Raw genomic sequence first — 20823 nt, 5'->3', positions numbered from 1 at the left:
CAAACTCCCTCCTCAGTTCCCTTCATCACCCTCCTTCTCACAGCTGGAGGTCCAAGCCATCAGATCTTCCCAGGATGTTCAGTTCGGAGCCAGAGCCCTGATATGTAACATCTTACCAGGGCTATATGCACTGCAAGATAATTCTAAATGACTGTATGGCAAGACATTTAGAAAGGGCAGATGTTGGAGCAATATTGGGATCTGTTGTCCCAATTAGTGTCTGAAATACACTGTCTTATAAATCTGCTTTATAAAACATATAGTATGAACCATAAAGGTGTGGCCAGAAGCATCTTAATTATTTTTAATGGGAGAACAGGATAAGGACTGTGACTTTACATGATTTAAATTTGTACTTACCTCTAATAAACCTCAGATGATTTATTCTGCCATAATGAATAAAAACAGTCATAAGATTTTCTAACCGATATCCCTTTCCCACACCAGCAACATATATAGGCTTTTATGTGACTTCTTTCTCTTTAAAAATGCTTTTAAAGTGTTTATAGCTCTTCAGGATTACATGTTGAGCCAGGATTATAAATATGTATAAATATGCAGATGCTCCACTGAATGTTCCTTATCTCATTTGTATTTCCGAAATTGTATAAGATAACCTTTGTGCCTTTCAAAAACATCTTCTAACACCCCAGGGGGCAAATTACCTCTATTTTCATTTCCTTTAAAGTTAGACCATTTTATAATTAAGAACTTATTGAAGCAGATTCTCCCCACGTGTATGCTACTCCCTGGGGAGTAATCTATGCAAAGGGAATCTATGACTTAATATCATATAAGCTAAAAACTGTACAATGGATACCTGGGATTTTTTAAAAGTCAATTTTGTAATCATTATAAATAATCCACTGTTTAAAAGGCTATCATTTTAAGAAATCCATAATACAAATAACTTATAGTATCATTCATTAGATTACTTTAAAATGGCAAGATCTTTAATAAAGAAATAACAATGGGGCTTGTTCTATTTCTTGTCCAAAAGCATTGGAAAAACCAGTTGATGATGATGATTATGATGGCGAAGATGATGATGATGAAGTTGTTTTATAGCTCTTTACTATTTACAAGGCACTTCCACATAAAATATTCATTCAATCCTCAAATACCTATGAAGTAGTAGTTAAGGTTTATATTTATAAACCAGAAAACATAAGATCATAGATTTTATCTTGGCAATGACCTCAATCATTAATAGATTAAGGACTGAAATTCTGGAGAACAGAACAGAATGATATCAAATCTCCTATCTTTCCCCCATCACAAAATCTTGAAAACAAATTCTAGGAAAACTAAAAGAAGCAGGAGCAAACAGAAATACTGAGTCTAATAAGTACTTTAGGAAATTGTTTCCTCTGATGTTTTTATCATTAGCTTTTTTACCTGTTGCTCTGCACTAATATAGGAATTCAAAATTGTGTTCTTACTTTGGTTTGTAAAAGGCATAGAATGGGTTACTAACCAAAGCATTAGGAAATGTGCCTAATTTTGGGTTATCACTTCTCACCTCGACTGCAAAATATCATTGACAACCTGGATCCTCAGTTTTTTCTTATAGCATTGAATTTTTTTTTGCTTACTAAAATGATTTAAAGTTTATGTAATATATTCAATTTTGAAAACCTTAATGTGCTACTCTAAAGCTAAGTATTTTTTAAAGTAAAACAATAAAAAAGAGGGTTACATCTTGCATTTATTTGTTTTGTGTATTTAAGAATGAAGAACTATAGAATGTATCCAAGCGGCAGATTTATGTACAAAGAATTTTGAAGTATATTTTACATAATTATTTTAAATTGGGATAGGAAATAGCAGAACTTCTTAGTGTGGGAAATTGTAACAACTCTTAGAATACTATCAGAGACAGAGGAATTACTATATTCTAGATAATCTCTATAAAGATGACTTAAAATCATTTTTCTAAGAGGTGTTTTGTGTATGTATATATATATGCATATATACACACATACATACACACATATATGTACATATGTATATGTATACATGTCCATACACACATACACTCCCACAGACTTGCCTGCAAAACATCACACCAAATTGCACACATGCAAAATGGAAATCCCACGATCCATCAAATCCCACAAACACCCCATTTTTGTCAAACCCAGGAAGCTGGAAGTCACCATGATTCTTCATCAATTTATGTCCTTTCTGTCATCATATAATCTGACTTCTGCCCTTAAACCATCTTTGTTCTTGCTTCTTCCTCTCCATTTGTTCTGCCACTGATGAGACCTATGCTTCAGCTCCACACCCACTTTAGGAATGACCTTTATTTTGTCTGGTCAGCCTTTCACCACATTCACCTTTCTGAGTGCTTAAATTACCACTTTTATTATTTATCCATCTAGTTCCCTTCTCTGTTCCTTATGGCAAATGGGATTAGGTAAAAACTCTACCCAACCCCAGGAACTCCAAAATCTGGCATCACCCCTCAATGCAACCACATTTCCCACATTTCCATTATAGCCAAATGCTATGATGTTTGAGTCACAATCATCCCAGACCTCCAATCTTTTTTATTGAATGACTTTCCCTTTAGCCTGACCAAAAATTCCACATAATTTCCAATGAAACTATTTCAATTCCTATTAAATTCATTCTTAACATCAAGTAATTGACATTTTCTGATTTCTCCATGTATTCACATTGTTTCACTAATTGCATTACTACAATTGTTACTTTATTTTTTCCTGTGTCATCAGCCTTCAGTATCCTAGTGGATAGATAGAACATGATCACTAAATGATCTGATTTCTTATTGGTATTTTCCAGAATGAACATCCAGCCACATAATGGATAAAGCCACACATCCACACCCTAGTTTTACTTTCTTTACCTATTTAAAATATTATTGAGATAGAGCCATGTGAAAGCTGCTCTCAGTTTCAAGAGGAAAATAAGAAGTCTAAAGTCATGGGTTCAAGAGATTTTTGTTTTACTCTATTTTAAGGTCAAGTTTTAAAAGGAGACAACAGTGAAAACAAGACTTTAGAAAACTTCTGATCTCTGGTTATTTATTTATTTAGGTTGTTTAGTTATCCAAAGTACACGTATGAGGACACGAATTGGTGTGAGTATACTATGTGTATACAACCAGAGATATGCAAACGTGAGCTCTATATATGTAATAAGAGTTGTCATACATTCCGTTGTTATATATAAATTAAAAAAATAAAATAAGAAAAGCAAGCAGTGGCAAACAGATGCCCTAACACATAGAGAAAGTCTATGAAGACTTTCAAATTGGCAGTGGGTGACCTGCACACTACCGCTCCCACCCTGGGATCCTCAAACACAAACATTATGGCTGGAATAGGAGGAGAAATAGATAAGAAGACTGAAAGAAAAAAAACGTGTAAACTCTGTTTTCCCCTTTCAGCACAAATTGAAGTGATACCATGCAAAATTTGTGGCGATAAATCCTCCGGGATCCACTACGGAGTCATCACGTGTGAAGGCTGCAAGGTAGGAAAGGTCACTACTTTATTTGGTGCATGCTTCAAGCCCCTGTGCACCCTTCTTAAAGAAGGGTGCTGATGGACACTCCTGTCTCTTCTGACTGGCTTGGTGGTGTTCTTTTGTTTCTTTCTGTTCTTTTGACTTTTTCTTGTTTATGCCAGATCCTTAGAAATGCATTCTTATTTGAAGGCTTGAATTAGTCACATTTACAGAGATAAATACAGATTCTTAGTGTTTTAGCAGTCTTGTCCCCAGTGAACTCCAGAGCACTTATTAGTGTATGTTAAAACTAAAGGATTAAATAAAGAGTGTAAACTAATGGCATGTATTTATCTAACCGCTTAAGAAAGACAACATTGAGGTAACAGCCACAATATACATATGGCCATCCTTTACCTTCCAGAAAAGAAAACAAACCTAGAAGCATGGGATGTTGGAAGTGACCAAATAATCCCCAAGTAAATTAAAAGTCATATCCCCCAACTTCCATATTGTTCAATGAGGTCCTGTTGGATAAACAATATCATATCCTTAATTAGTATCATTGATTCAGAGAGTAAAAAGCTGACCATAACACTAGTTTTTTTTCAGTTAGTCCAATATTCCTTCCCAGGACAGATTTCACCAACCCTTCTCAACAGCAAGTACATACCAGAGAGGAAATTCCTTCTGACTCAAAAAGCTGGGCAGAACAGTCAACCTCGGCTTAATCTGAAGCAAGAGAAATTTAAAAATCAACAGTAACTTTTTCAGATTAATCCTTAGAAGGAAAGAGTGAGAGACTCTTAGCAAGGAGAAAGCAAAAAGTTTACAAGTGATTTTAAAGGGGCCACACTGTAACCAGAACCAAGAAAACCCACCTATGATCTTGGGGTAAATGGTGATGTGCTGGCTTATTGACAAGAGCAATTATGTTTTTGATCAAAGATGTGAGCAAATTAAACATTAATTTAAGGTCAGTGAACTGAATTAGATGTAATATAGTCATGAATCTGATCTTAAGAGACTTTCAAAAGTAAACAAGGTAAAACATACAGTAGCAATCAAATACTGATGCTGTGTGAAAAACTGACAGTGTCTTAATTAAGAGTCTCAAAAAAGGATGATTCCTGCCATTGAAAACAGAGAGAAGCAAAGAAAAGAGGAACAAATGAGAATGGAAGAGGGAGGGAGATTAACATACTGATCTGCTTTAGCGATGATTAGTGATAATCCATATGTGAACATCATGAGATGTCCCTTGCATTCTGTTCCTCTACAGAGCTATAATTAAGAATTGCATGCTGTCCACGTTAATGCAATTTTTTCAACTCATTAATAAGAAACAATGTAGAAAAATTATAAGGTGGCATTTTTTTTTACCCTCCTTAAGTTATTATTTTCTCTGGGCAGGAAGGCAAACTTTTCTTCATAAACACTAGTAATTTTGAAAACAGAAGAACCCTCTCCACTGAAGGCATTTCTACCAGTCTGTTGACTTGTTCTGCGATTTTAAGAGCTGCAGTCTAGTTTACATAATATCCACTAAAAAATTTTTTTTAGATCAAAGTCAAAATGAAAATAGTCAGTGTTTCATTGGATAAGCCTTTTTTGGAAATTTTCTATTTTCAAAATATGGAGATATATTTATGTTAAGGAGAAAAACATTTTAAATAGTAACTTCTAAAAGCTTTAATTACTAGACAAATATAATCCAACAGGTCAACAGCCAGGAACAAGTGTTTAAGCTTCTGTCATCTTTTCTATTTAGAAGAAGAATCCACAATCAAGGAAATTATGCAGTTACTATGAAGTATACTCTGATGTTTTAGTTAAAAATGACTGAACACCACACTATTTTTATGGAAAAATTTTTCATGGAAAAATCCACATTTTTAAATATACTACATTTTTCTCCAAATAGAAAACTCAAAAAATCTCATTTAGGATTAGATGTCAATATCATCATACTCAGAATTAACCTCTGAATTTTTATGATGCTGTTTTGGAATAAACATAAACAACTTATTTAAAAATAACATCACTTCAGCTCACACACTTACTCAATTCCTATTCATTCAATAAAATTTGAAACAGAATCTCTGTCTCATGTCATAAACCTCATTTGCAAAAATAAGCAACAGATAAGCAATAAATACCTCATAATTAATATCAAATTGGCCTTAAATTAATGCTTGTAACTTAAGGAAAATCTTTTCTTTGGACTCTTTTGCTCAGTAGCACTACTACCCAAAGATTAAAAACTGAAAATTCTTTCTTAAAAATCTAAATTTCAAGTCATCTTTAATCATGTCTGATGTGCTGAGGTTATACTGTCATGGTATATGAAGTACGTCCTTTCAGTCCCTGGGGTTTATCATGATCTCTGTTTTAAGGGGTTCTGTAAATTCAATCGAACTGGACAATTTCATTCTGCTGTCACTGGTCCAGTAGATAAATAATGCACATGGAGATATGGAGATGAAACTAGTTTTTGTTGAATGACTTTGAGCTTAAACCTCACAACCTACTGAGACTATTTCTCTAAGAGATCCTTGGACACATGTCCATTCCTGAGGTTCCTGCAGTTTGGCCAAGTTTTCTTGACATTGCCAAGCTGGGCCACACTGGAATCCAAGGCAAAAGGAAAATTGATAAGATCAATCCTATCTTTCTTTAAACTACTGGTAATTTTCATACATTGAATTAAAATATTATTTTAATAACTACCAAATGTTTTTGGTGAACCATAACTGTCATAACCAAGGTGACTGCCACACTAGCTTCACCTAGATCCAGCCCTGCCTCTCCTCCTGTGGAACACAGAAAGTATTTGACAGAAGTCAGAGGAACTTTTTCAAGCTTCTCAGCAAGATAGGCATTAAGCTTATTTCATTCCTGGGCTTTTTAAGTACTCCTCCCCCCAAAACATGATGCTGTTATCATTTCCTAAAATTTCTCTTGGTACATCTATTTTAGATCATCCTTTTGCTCGTGGCAATTGCACGTTTGCTATTTTGCTGTAGGCAATTCAAAAATGATAAGGAAAACTGATTATGTAGGGGAGTAGAGGGATAAACAACATTTCATATCTCTGGAGAAATGATTGTCTTCTTTCATAAGGTTTCCTTTTTTTTATTTTTATTTACTTTTTCCACATTTTTACTGGTGCATTGTAGTTGTATATACTGATGGGATTTGTGGTTACATATTCATAAATGCACACAAGATAACAATATAATTTGGCCAATATCACTCCCCAACACCTCTCCCCTCCTTCCCCACCTCTACTCTTTGGACCCTTTCCTCTACTGATCTTCCTCTGATTTTTAGGAAATCTACCCTGACCCTTGTTTACCTTTTTCCTCTCTAGCTTCCACATAAGACAGAAAACAGGACCCTTAACCTTCTGAGTTTGACTTATTTCACTTAACATATTGGTCTCTAGTTCTATCCATCTTTCTGCAAATGACATATTTTTTTTTCTTTATGGCTGAATAAAACTCCATTGTGTATATGGATTTTTTTTTTCTTTATCCATTCTTTATCTTTATTTATTTTCTTTTATCCATTTTCTTTATCCATTCTTACAACAATGGATACCTAGGGTGGTTCCATAGTTTGGCTATTCTGTCAAAATGACTTTGACTTTGTGAATTGTGCTGCTATAAATGTAAGTATGCATGTATCACTACAGTAAGATGCCTTTAATTCTTCAAGGTAAATACCAGGAAGTGGTATAGGTGGGTGATAAGATTCCATGCTTAGTCTTTCGAGAAGCCTCCATATGATTTCCATAGCGGTTGTACTAATTTATAGTCCCACCGACAGTGTAAAAGTGTTCCTTTTGCTCCACATCCTCTCCAGCATTTCTCAGTAAGGTTTTCTGTAAGATACTAAGGGAGAGTGGTAGGCAGAAGAACTGAAAAATAATAATAAACTCAGCTGCAGATTCATTTAGAGGGATAGTATATGGTCCATGACATTTCATTTTGTACCAGAAGGACCCAAGCATACTTCTATGAAGACCCTTATATGCTATAACTTAAGGCTAAGCAGAAATCATTTGTTCAGTTTTTACTTATTGTTTATTTTCCTTTACTCAAGATGTGTTTTATTATAGGCAATATATCACTGGCTTAAAAAACAACTTTCCACATATGTTCTGACCACATTAATTTTTTTCCCCAATGAAGCCAAATGCATCTTAGAAACTAGGAAAACAGCAGCACATACTGAGCACACATTCCTCAGTAACGAAGCTGCCATCAGCACTCTAAGTTTCTCACCACCACTGAGTTTAGCACAAGCTCAGTCCTTGTCCCCATCAAGTATCATCATATTTGGTTTAGCAACAACACACTTCTTTGTTATTTTCCCTCATTGCTCTTTTTTAAAAAAATTATTTTTATTAATTCTAATCAGTTATACATGATAGTAGAAAGCTTTTCAATTTATTGTACGAAAATGGAGCACAACTTTTCATTTCTCTGATTGCACATGATATAGAGTCACACCACATGTGCAGTCATACATGTACCTAGGATGATGATTTTGTCTCATTCTACCATCTTTCCTACCCTCTTGTCCCCTCCCCTTCTCTCTCTTCCCTTGGCCCAATCAAAGTTCCTCCATTTTCCGCATTCTGCCTCCCCCCCATTATGGGTGAGCATCCACTTATCAGAGAAAACATTTGGCCTTTGGTTTTGGGGGATTGGCTTCTTTCACTTAGCATGATCTTCTCCAACTCAATCCATTATTTGCAAATGCCATGATTTTATTCTCTTTTAATGCTAAGTAATATTCCATTGTGTGTGTATGTATGTACACACACAATGGAATATTACACACACACACACACACACACACACACATCAAGTCCTTTAGGTATAGACCAAAGAGTAGATAGCTGGGTCAAACAGTGGTTCCATCCCAAGTTTTCTAAGAAATCTCCATACTGCTTTCAAATCAAGAATCAATAAATAGGATAGATTCAAACTAAAAAGCTTCCTCTCAGCAAAAGAAAAAAAAAAAAACAATGAGGTGAAGAGAGAGCCTACATTTTGGGAGCAAATTTTTGCCACATGCACGTCAGATAGAGCACTAATCTCCAGGATATATAAAGAAACTCAAAAAACTTAACACAAAAAAAAAAAAAACACACAACCTAATCAATAAATGGGCTCAGGAGCTGAACAGACACTTCTCAGAAGAAGATATACAATAAATCAACAAACATATGAAAAAATGTTCAATATCTCTAGTAACTAGAGAAATGCAAATCAAAACTACTCTAAGATTTCATCTCACTCCAGTCAGTATGGCAGATATCAAGAATACAAACAACAATAAGTGTTGGTGAGGATGTGGGGGGAAAGGTATACTCGTATATTGCTGGTGTAAATTGGTCCTCAGTGCTCTTTGGGGGCAGACACTCTGTTGCCTTTGCAGAGGACATCACAGTTCATAAATATCTTTGGTACACATTCATTCCATGAATGAAGGAATGAATGATGCCTTCTTCTCTCTGCAGATAGCACCTATTTTCTGCATAGAACATCTGTAAGCTATCCAAGGAGAAGTACCTAAATAATTTTTTAAAAAATACGCTCAGTTATGTTCAGTGTAGAAACTGTAGCAAGTGTATAAGTTAATGTTTCCCTTCTTTCTAAACCTGCTTCCCTCCCCTTTTCTTTTTCCCTCTAGGGATTCTTCAGGAGGAGCCAGCAGAACAATGCCTCTTACTCCTGCCCAAGGCAGAGAAACTGTTTAATTGACAGAACCAACAGAAACCGTTGCCAACACTGCCGACTGCAGAAGTGTCTTGCCCTAGGAATGTCGAGAGATGGTATGGTGACACCTTCCTATTTCTTACTTTGGGGTTTTCAAAGGAATGCCTCTTTAGAGGCTATGTGAGCCACTGGAAGGATTTAAATGTGGAAATTGGGAATGAGAAGAAAAGAAAACCATAGTTCTGGAAGTGAATTAAGAAATAAAGTAAGAACATATAAAATATAGTATTGCCTCAAGAAATGAGAAGAAGGGGGAGGTTTTACTGTAGCTCATCCATCAGCCTATGCTATCTAGGTTAAGTGAAAGCAACGTAAGCATAGGTGGAAAGTGACCATCCATCCAGGTTGACTTGTAAAGAGGGGTCTCCTGGCATGTGAGACTTTCAGAACTAAAACCAGAAAGTCCCTGGTAAACAGAAGCCATTGGTTCACTGGGGAGGTCTGCCTGGCACACAAGTTTCTTGGTGTACAGGCAAATTCTAAGGAGCAGAATATGCTTCTCTGGGAAGTTCAGAAGCTTGGATACCCAGATGAGCATCTGGACTATTCTGAGCCATGATGAAGATTTCAGAGGCTACAGCAGAAGTCCAAGTCTTACAAGGGCTGTGTAGGTGGCGTCCCACTCGGAGGAGTATGACGCAAGTGTGCGCTCCAACCAAATTGGGGTGGCCTGGCTCCTAGGAACGAATTTCTTAGGTTAATGAAAGAGAACAAATAAAAAAAGATGAACAAAGAATTTCACCTAGTTTTTCTTATATTTTGAGCACTCACATACATTCATTTTTTCCCTGCTGAGATTTTCCTGTAGCAGATTATAAGTGTCCCTGAGCCCTGGGGCCATTCCTGTCCTGTGTCCACTGTATCCTGAGGGAGTGATTCAAAGCAAACACCTTGGGCTGGGATGTGGTTTGGTGGGAGAGCCCTTTCCTAGCAGGGACAGGACCCTGGGTTTGATTCTCAGCCTTGGGAAAAAAAAATTAAAATTAAATCAAGCACGTAAATGTTTGCTAAATGACCTACTCATAGCACTTTCTTCTCAGACTACCTGTAGTTTGAGACATAGCCATTACTTCTGACACTTATTTTCTTGATGTGAATCACTCTAGATTCTGTGCCTCTGGTCACACTCTCTCTCTCCAGTAAAGTTCAAATTCTCAGCAGATGGATTAAAAAAAGTAAGAAATGTCCAAGTTTTAAAAAAAAATAGTCAGTTGGTATTCACTATCACTTAGTACATTCAGGTTTAATCAGTTATTAGGTTTGTTTTTGTTGTTGTTTTTACCTTTTTTCTAATTCCCAATGAATCTAAACTTGTGTTGTACAATAATATACCTGTAACACAAATTTATCCAAAAAATATATTAAAAGAATCTGATCTTTTTTTTTTTTTTTTTTTTTTTTAGAGAGAGTGAGAGAGGAGAGAGAGAGAGAGAGAGAGAGAGAGAGAGAGAGAGAGAGAATTTTTAATATTTATTTTTTAGTTCTCGGCGGACACAACATCTTTGTTGGTATGTGGTGCTGAGGATCGAACCCGGGCCGCACGCATGCCAGGCGAGCGCGCTACCGCCTGAGCCACATCCCCAGCCCAAGAATCTGATCTTTAGCCCTTTAATTTCTAAGTTCCTTCTAACATTGCAGAAATTAAATTTTCAAATTTTTCCTATTAACTAATTTTTTGTTATTTATTTTTCTGGGCTCACTAAGCACATAAATTTACTCCTAGGGTAAATTTATAGTACTGTGTATTTCTATAAAATGAAGGCAAATTAAGTGAATAGAGAGGGGTTAAATGGTATTCAGGATTTATTCAGTGAAAAGTCTACAGGAATTTGAGTTGATGAATTTGTACTTCATTTCTTCCATATGGAGGAAGGATATTAATCGATATCGTCTGAAACACCCATTAATAATTGTGCAAAGAGATAAGCCACTGGGTGTATTCATATGTTGTGTTTCTTCCTACAATCAAGGAAGTCTGTCTTCTAAAAGCTTGAGTCTTGTGAATCTGGAGAACAGAATCATGAACAAGAGATGGGTATATTTTCCAGGAAGAGTCAGCACTCTCAGTAAATCAGCTCAAAGTCTAGGAGATTGACTGAATCCCATGTCATAAAAGACAGTTCCTGGCAGGGTGAGGGTCATTTAATGGATGGAGCCTCAGTCTGTTCTCAAGGAGAAAAATTTCACTGCAGCACATATACCTCTAGGCAAGTAAAAGCAATATAGAGTCTAAGGATACTGGGGAGTAAGGACATGATCCACTTAATCCTCTGCCCACAGACATACAGGATCATCTTTAAAATGCCTCCTAAGTATGTCTTATGTCAAACCACTCATAAAGATAAATATTCAAGGTGGGAGTGGTGGTTGGGAATACAAAAAGGAAGGGGCTCAAGAAGACGAGAAAGAGAGAGAGAGATTCTAAGGATGAATAAAGCTTCCTTACTATGTCATATAGAGGAAGATGGTCAGAACCTTAATTTTAAAGAGTTCCTTACACAAACAAAGAATACCAGTATCAGGGGGCTGGCTAGGTTTTCTCTGTTGTTGATAAGTAATGCCCAGTATGTAGCATTAAGGAATTCCCAAAGAAAGCCACGCATAATGGCACACACCTGTGATTCTAGCTACTCTGGAGACTGTGGACAAGAATCGAAAGTTGGAGGCCAGCCTTAGCAACTAGGCAAAACCCTGTCTCAAAATAAAACTGAATTTTTCAAAAAGGAATTCAAAAGCCCCGAAGTTATGGTTGGTGTGCTATGTCTAGTCAGAATGAGAGATGGAGTTTCTACTGCCACTAATTGATTATCCTACCATTTACTGACTAAGCAAATATTTTCAAAGTACCTTAGCAGTAATACCTAAGTCAAGGTACAATGTCCTCACAGCTGACTTCTTTCTACAACCCCCTACCATTCCTCAGAGATAAAGTGACATTTTCATTTCAGTATATGTGTTTGCTCTGTCACTTATGCTGGCTCGGGGAATGTCTCCTTCTTATCTGATCACTGCAAGTACATGGCTATAAGTTGATATCTTAGCCTAACAGTTTAACTCACTGGATGTTCAGTCTCTCCTGAATTCCCATCATACACTAGTTTATTAGTCATGGCACATTTGAGAGTAGACATCAAACTCAGAAATAACCACTTTGTTCAAATTTACCTTAAACAAAGAATGAAAAGTCAAATCCACTTAAACACATGCATGTGTGTCTGTGTCTATAAAGAGGTGAAAGTGGGTGGGTGGCAGGGGTCGGGCGGAATGGACAGCAGGTTATGCCCACAGAACCTTCCCTACCATCTTTGTTCATCTTCCTTTTAGTGACCTTTCACAAAGGAATCTCAGGAAAATGTTTGATATCAGTAGAAAACTATCGGCCCTCAAAAAGAAAACACAATACTCACCTTGCAAAGAATCTAGATGATTAAAAAATTATTATTATTTTTAAAAATCTAGAATGTATCATCTTCTTAGAAGGCGTGTCTCTATGAAAACATAGAAACTGCCCTGTACAAGTTCAGGCTTCACAGATAAGGCTTCTTCTATCCAGAACTGTACTGTTTCCATTTGAATCATTTAAATTTCCATGAATTAAAATTAAATGAAACTTGATGTTCAGTTCTTCAGTCACACTAGCTGTATTTTGAGTCCTCAAGAGTTGCATGTGACTTATGGCTGCCACACAAGAGAACCCTCCATTTCTAGAAGCTCTTCTGGAGAAAAAGTAGGAAATAAAAGAGAGGATTTTAAACTGAATAGAGTTAGGTGCATTGAATCAGACTAGAGCACTAAAAAAGGGGGGCAAATCTGTAAAATTGAAAAGAATTAAATTAAGACCCATTTATTTGGTAAGCACCAATACGTAAACACAGAAATGCTTGAACCAACAATAGTAAGATATAATCATTTTCAGAATGACTATAGAAAGACATAGATATTCGTTGTATAAGTGAGTTTTCTTGAAACCAAATGTACATGTCTTGATGTCATAAAGTATTAAGCAGAAATCTTCAAGGAATAAATGACTTTATTTTTCCATTATTCTGAAAATTTCCATTCCATTTAGAATCCTGTAATACAAACAAAAATCAAGTGATTTCTGATACTTATGAATAAAATTATTCCTTGTTAGTGTGAAGTACAAAGGAGTATTAACAGGTACCATAAGCAAATACCATCATTACTGAGTATTTATAAAGTACTTGTAACACATACATAATTGTGCTAGTTTCCTTAAGAGTTAGAAGTTTAACAAGAAGATGCCTCTATGCTCAAGTGAATGCCATTAACAGAATAATTCAAGTCTGAGGGGGCAAACTCTTAAAACATGTGCTTTCTATCAATGGGTAGTGATAAGAAGACTGTCAATACTTGAAAATATTGTAGTAATATAGCCTTTATTAAAATAGGTTGATGAATACACCACGTGTACTTACACATAGTGACTAGGCATAATTTATAGGTCAGAAGAGATCAGTAGGTTTATTTTTGGGCATATACTGTAATTTTTCCCAAAATATGTCAACAATTTTATTGCAGGGAGGAACACAAACCTGAAACACTGGCTTATCATTTTTCTGAAATGAATGGAAAATTTGTTCTAGAATAGTATTACAGTTGTTATCAATGAAGTCCTTGATTTAGGATAAAGACTGATAATCCTGAAAAGAAGTGGAGCTTTAACCTATTTCTTTCTAAATATTTTAGTTGCTCGGTGGCCTAAGAAGTTGATCTCTCTTAGAAAAGAGCCTTTCTCTGCTGCATTTTGAGATGTTCAACCGAGCAGAGCTCTTGACAGCATACTTTTTTGACATTGTTAACTTTAATGATGAGGACTCTGGTTGAAAGTACAATTCTGCTTGTGCCAGCTGCAGGTCAGGTCTGCAACTCTGCTGACCATAGCTGGCCTTGCCTGAGATGACTGAGGAGGCCACCTCAGCTTCACGTATCTCATTCTTCAGCAGGTTAGCTCAGGCATGTCCTTCCAAGCTGAGGGCCCATTCACACAAGCCCTTTTCAAGCCTCTGTCTGTCTCACATTTGTCAATCTCCCATTAGCCTAGAGCAGGTCAGTGACCAGGAGTCAAGGGGTGGGCAGCAGGCCTGCACAGAATGAAAGGGCTCTGCAAATAGACACAGAGAAGGGCATGGAAGGGAATAGGTAAGAAGAACTGACGATATTAAGGCAATCCATTCACCATACATTTCATCTAAATGTAGAGCATATAGAAATCTAAAGCAAGGATTAAAAGGAAATTAATTTTTAAAGAGACTACCTTTCTACTTCCATATTAGACGAGTTTCTCATTGACAATTTTTAATTCTTATAAATTTTAAATAAATAAATACAAAACTATTCTACTAAAATGAGTCAGTAAATAAATCTCCCCTGGACAAAACAAAAAAATGTAATCCATAGGAATAGAAACCGTGCTTATATTCACCTCTTTAACTGCAACAAACAGCCGTTCTGAATTTAAATAAATGCAAAAGGTCAGAAGAACAGCAAATAAACAAGCATGTCACATGATTTTCTTTTTCAATCAATATTTATTATTGTTTAGTTATTCCTTATACAAAAAAAGATATAAGAGAAAGGTTTCCCTAAAAGTTATTGTAGAATTCTGTCCGCAGACAAACTGGAAATATCACTGCAATTAGTAAGCAAATAAATGTGTCTCTGAGAAACAGAATCTAATAAAGGCAGCATCTCTACAAACTAAGTTAAACACAATGATCTAAATGATTCAAGACCCTATAAAAGCAACACTGAGATGGAGAGATTGATGGCGATTAATCATCTTGCTTGTCTTCATTCAGAAAAATTACTGGATAATTACCACTTCATTTTCCTACTTAGGCACCATCAGAAAGCCAGAATGTAGGGCTGTTTAGTAAGACTGAGAAGAAATAGGAAGACTTTGGGCCCAGCCCTCACATGCACAGTCCAGGAGGCGAGGAGGAAAACATGGGCTCCTCGACCTGGAAGTAGATGGACGGCCTCTGTTTACTTCCTGTCAATCAGAACTTAATCACATAGCCATGCCTCTCAGGGAGGGGAGCTAGGAAGTATGGTGTTCATTCTCAACAGTCTATGCTCAGATAAAAGTTGGTAGCTCTATGCCATTGCAGTGGGAGGAGAAAATCAATTTTGGTGGAATATTGGGGGAAGCGAATGGAATCTCTCTCACAGCAGGAACCTCCTGAGTGGGCCCTTTGAGCTCTTAGAGAGTTCTCAAACATTGCACTCTAAGGACTGAATCCAGGAATTGAACCCTCCACTTCCTTCTTTCTACATTCTTGGAACTCCCACCACTAACAAGTAGTAGGAACACTGTCACCAAAGAAAAGAAAACGGAAAATCAGAGGGGAGCCTCTGCACGTGTCATATTTCCCACCACTAATGTGAGCTGAAAAGTGCTTGATGATCACAATGGGTAGCCCTGAGCCCCGAATATGCTGGTAACAGAATGTTTACATGCTAAAAAGGAAGTCAACAAAAGTCAAAGTGAGGAAAAATGTCAATATCCGCAGCAATTCAGAAGGCTTAGCTCTACGAGTTAAGAAACACATTGAAATGGAGTCACTTTATATTACTGGTGACCACAGCCTCTTCTCCTTTTTCCTCAAAATGGCTGAGAATTTCACTGGCAGAAACAGGCAAAATAAAAGTTGGGACTGGTGCAATGAGCAAAGGTAGTCACTGTTGGCTCACTTGCTAGACATTGGATGCACAAAATTACTGTTTTCCAATATTTTTATCATTTGATCCCTAGATTCATCTGGAGATAAATGATGGAGTTTACTTTAAATGTGTTTGTCACCCTGCCCCACATCCTTGGTCTTATCCAACACATTAATTACACAATAGATCCAATAGTAACATAATAGGGTCCTTTCCAACAACCCAGTAATCCTAATGCTTAAGGAAGGAAGTTAATAGTGAGTCTTGTAGACATTTTAATAGCAGGTATAATTTGGTATTTGGGGGTAGGGGTATTGAGGAGTCTCTTGTTTGTTTTGTTTTGTTTTTTGTATAAGTGAAAAAGAAGCAAATGTACCTTCCAACTTCATGGCAATGAAAAACGCATAAATTTGTTTCATTTCTCCCAATCTCAGTGCTGTAGTTTGGATCCTTATTAATCCCCAAAGGCCCACGTGATAAAGGCTTGATCCCTAGCTTAGTGCTATTGGGAGGTAGTGGAAACCTTCAGAGGAGGGAGGTCTTAGGTGATTGGAGGTGTGCTCCCAAAGGGAATAATGGGTCACAGGCCTCTCCCCCTGCTTCCCTTTTGCTTTCCTGCCATGAGGAGAATGGCTTGCTCTGCTACACACTACCCCCCCCCCCATAATGTGCTGCCTCACCACAGGCCCAAAAACAATGGGTTTACATAATATGGCACAAATCCTCCAAATCATAAGTCAAACCAAACCTTTTCTCTTTATAGGTTGAGTATCTTAGGTATTTGTCACAGTGCTGGAAAGCTGACTAACACATTCAGATTTAGTTCTCATTGTGACCTAAACCAGTATAGGCCTGCCCCAAACAGGACCTTTCACCAATCATAAAGTGTAAATGAATGGATGCTTAGGTTATGGTGCTAGGAATTTGTCTTATTTGACGTTGAAAGGACAACCATCATGATTCTTAGACTTGAAGTCGTTAAGAGTGATAACCACAAGTGCTGTTTTCTGCTTTTCTCTCTGACCCAGCTGTGAAGTTCGGGAGGATGTCCAAGAAGCAGAGGGACAGCCTGTATGCTGAGGTGCAGAAGCACCAGCAGCGGCTGCAGGAGCAGCGGCAGCAGCAGAGCGGGGAGGCGGAAGCCCTTGCCAGGGTGTATAGCAGCAGCATCAGCAACGGCCTGAGCAACCTGAGCAATGAGACCAGCGGCACTTACGCCAACGGGCATGTCATCGACCTGCCCAAGTCTGAAGGTTACTACAGCGTAGACTCCGGTCAGCCATCCCCCGATCAATCAGGACTTGACATGACTGGAATCAAACAGATAAAGCAAGAACCTATCTATGACCTCACCTCCGTACCCAACTTGTTTACCTATAGCTCTTTCAACAACGGGCAGTTAGCACCAGGGATAACGATGACAGAAATCGGTGAGTAGGAGTCTCCTCCAAGTTTCACTTTTGGAAGTTCTGCTTTGATGTCATCTTGGTCCTATCTAAATAGGATCATTTTCTTAGATGTAAACTGAATGATTTGCCCACGTGGCTTCGACGGAGAAAGTAAAGTGACCTTGAAATACATTCTAATAAATTGTCATTGTTCCCTTGCCCTCATAAAAGTTTATTTTGAGCAAAGGAAAAAAGAAAAAATCATAAATAGAAAGATGCTATCTATAAAGAAAGAACAGATGCTATCTGTTTGAATCCGGGTTCTCAGTGATGAAAAAAAAATGTTATTAGTATAAACAGAGAAGTTTTAGCATGGATCCAAAGCAATGCTCTCCAAAGCCATATAGCCCTAAGGGATGGAGAGGCAATGTGGAATGACCAAATGAACAGGGGTCCACTCTCCCTCTTAAGATAGTTGGGGACAACCTTGAGCAATCGGTCCTTCATTTTCCCTCTTTGTAAAGACTGGGGTTAGACAAAAAGACTGCTAAGATTATCATAAATCTGAATTCATAAATTCCATATGGGATTCTTAATGACAGCCAGGAAGAGTGTGGTCTGGAATGTTACAGAACATGAGTGACAAATGAGTTCATCACAGGCGGGCCCCAGAGCATCAGCAACCTGATCCGTTGGGGGCAACTGTGCCTTTCAGTTCTCAGGGAGTGATCCTCCAGAGGCCCTGTCCGTCCAAGGCAAGCTCACTTCCGACCTGTTGCCACTCTGCTTCACCCTGTTAAGCTCAAGAGTCCATTGACTGCTTAACTGGTTAATCTCGTTAACTAACTGCCATAAAAATATTGACATGGAATTAACACATGGCCCTCCTGGGTACCAGAGTCACACTTTCCTAGCAGATTAGGAGAGTGAAACCAACAGTGGCCATTCCAGGCTCCAAGGTTGTCATTTACTGAACTGGGAGAAGCAACATAGGGCTCCAGAATTTTGAGTCTCCTCCCTTCCCACCTAAGAGGTGGTGGCAGAGCAGAGGGTCTACCAATCAGGCTCTCTGAGTTCAAATCCTGTCTCTGTGGCTTATGACTTAAACTAGAACCAGCACTTCCATCCCAGTTCACCCATCTCTAAAAGGGAAAAAGCATTAGTTCATAGCTTCTGGGGAACGTTGTGAGAATTACAACACTTGGCAAGTGCTCTTAGAATTTTATTATTTATATGCCATTATTTATTCATTATTATTATTACTTATGTGCCATGTGCTCAGTCACCTTCAAATGGGTGCATAAAACCCACAAGAGCTTTAAATTAAGTTGTTGTGAAGGCATAGTGAGATCCATCGTCATATTCTTGGCTAGCTGTGCCATCTGGTTGAAGAAGGAGCCATGTGACACAAGTTATAAACCTGAAATGTTGTTTCTCCCTTTCAGCAGCTCAGAGCATGACAGTGAGTACAGCTGTTGACAGAGCACAACCGAGGCAGGAAGCCAAACATCAACTGCAATAGCAAAGTTTCTCGATTTTCTCATTATCCTTAACTTATACTGCCTCACAGGCACTTCTCAAATATTTAATTCTCACAAACATCTGAAGAGATAAGTAAAAATGTTGTTCCCACTTGACTGTGGAAACAGAGGCTTAGAGTTGTCTTGTGAGTTCCCAGGGTCCTACTATTATTCGCTGTGATACAGCCAGGGTAGCCAGTGTCCACCCCAGGCAGGCTGAAGCCAGGGTCCTCATGTTCATCCATTAACCTGCTGCTTACTAGGGGTTTAATGTGCACAATCTGTATTGTCAACGGAAAGGGTCCGTCTTTTTAAATGAACAATTTTTGTTGTTGTTGTTATTTTCTTTTTTACATGCTGTTCCAAAAGGGCGTATAAAAAAGAAAATAACAAAGTCACCACTTTTTATACTATTACTTAATATGTAAGTCCTTGAGTCTATCATTGGCTTGGAACATGTTTAAATTCTAAAGAAACAAAAACTCACAATTGTTAGGCAATCTTTCTGCATAGACATGGACACACAGAATTAACTAGAATATATTCCCCTTGATTATTTCAACATATCGTTAGTTTTTACAGATCTCTGCATATGCTCTAAATTTTGGAGGCATCTTTCATCAGACTTTAAGGGGTTCATTTAGGTTGTCCTGCGAGTGCTTCCAGATATAGCAGACAGGTCCTAAGTCTAAATATTGACTTGGTTCACATTTTATTAAAACAGCAATGCCACCTAGTGGACACAAACCCATGCTATGCATATTTAATCTAGGTACCTATGACAAACCGCAACTGTGATGCAATATTTCCTAAACAAAATATTGCCACTCATTTCACTAACTCACTAAGTCCATAATAGTGCCATCATGCAGGGAGGCATCATTAGCTTATTGTGGTAATTAAGAACTCTGGCTCTGGAGTTACACTGCCAGAGTTCAAAACCTAGTTTTGAACTCTTCCCTAGGGCAATTTGCTTGATCTTCCTGTAAACCTGGGCCAGTAGTAGTCCTTGGGAAGGGGAGTTTAAATGAGCTAATATTCATGACTCTTTAGGACAGCATCTGTTATACCTGTAATAAAATAATTGATATTATAATTACTAAGATCACTGGTTATATCAGGAAATATAATGGTCTTTTACTGAGCACCAATTCTGCTAAGCAAAGTCCTATATTTAATTCTTATGTCAATCTTAGTATGCCTACTCATTAGTCTACTCATTTTACAGATGTAAAATTGGGCTCGGGAGTTACATAACTTGGTAAAAACAAAGAACACATGTCTAGAAATATCCAAACCCATTCTTTTAACCATTGTAGTATATTTCCTCTCATCATAAAAAGGAAACCGATCACAAGCTAATTGGCATTCCCACAGCAAAACATGCTTAATATTTGTTGTGTACCTGAAGTTCTTCGAGGTGGAAGGAACTGGAGCTTACTGAGTCTGCCTGCTGACATTTTGACTCAATTTGATTAGTAAATATCTAAGCCATGCTGGTTAGTAGTAAGCTGTCATAGAAAGAACCCTGTGCAGAGAAAACAGGAAATCTGATTTTTAGCCACATTCTGACTGGGTGAATGTGAGGTTGTATCACACCAAAGAATTGTTTAACATCGTTCTTGGTAACTAGAAGTCCTGATCTACTTCTTCTGGTTTTGGAAAGAATGATGAAATCTGTACAACTAGGTCATTATTTTAAAATTGAGTCATCTATAAAACAGATCTTTAAAAAAAACAGTGTTTAGATAAGTGTATGCAGAATAAGGTATTAGAGTTTTGAAATTTTAATAAAAGTACATGTTAATAAACCATAACACAATTACATAAGCAACTACATTCAAATCCCAAGACGTCAGTTACATGAATGTTATCAGAGTTAGGAATATCTACCAAGAAAACAACTTCTTTTACTCCAAGGGCACCGAAGGAATTCAAACTTCCTAGGTTACTGACCCC

The 20823-nt window shown here is 37.4% G+C and overlaps 1 protein-coding gene across 1 annotated transcript in view; it reads left to right on the top strand.

Annotated features, from left to right (window-relative positions):
• Nucleotides 1–3342: 3342 nt before the first annotated feature.
• The window catches only part of Rorb (RAR related orphan receptor B), a 52561-nt gene continuing 35080 nt past the window's right edge, over nucleotides 3343–20823 (top strand). Inside the window, exons 1-3 of the mRNA XM_026389278.2 lie at nucleotides 3343–3504; nucleotides 9184–9325; nucleotides 16985–17386. Of these exons, the coding sequence (XP_026245063.2) occupies nucleotides 3343–3504; nucleotides 9184–9325; nucleotides 16985–17386 (706 nt within the window). The remainder of the gene's footprint in view (nucleotides 3505–9183; nucleotides 9326–16984; nucleotides 17387–20823) is intronic.

Source organism: Urocitellus parryii, chromosome 4 (assembly GCF_045843805.1).
Source record: "Urocitellus parryii isolate mUroPar1 chromosome 4, mUroPar1.hap1, whole genome shotgun sequence".
NCBI classification, from domain to species: domain Eukaryota; kingdom Metazoa; phylum Chordata; class Mammalia; order Rodentia; family Sciuridae; genus Urocitellus; species Urocitellus parryii.
The sequence above is the reverse complement of the archived record's forward strand: the minus strand, read 5'-3'. Positions and strand labels throughout refer to the sequence as shown.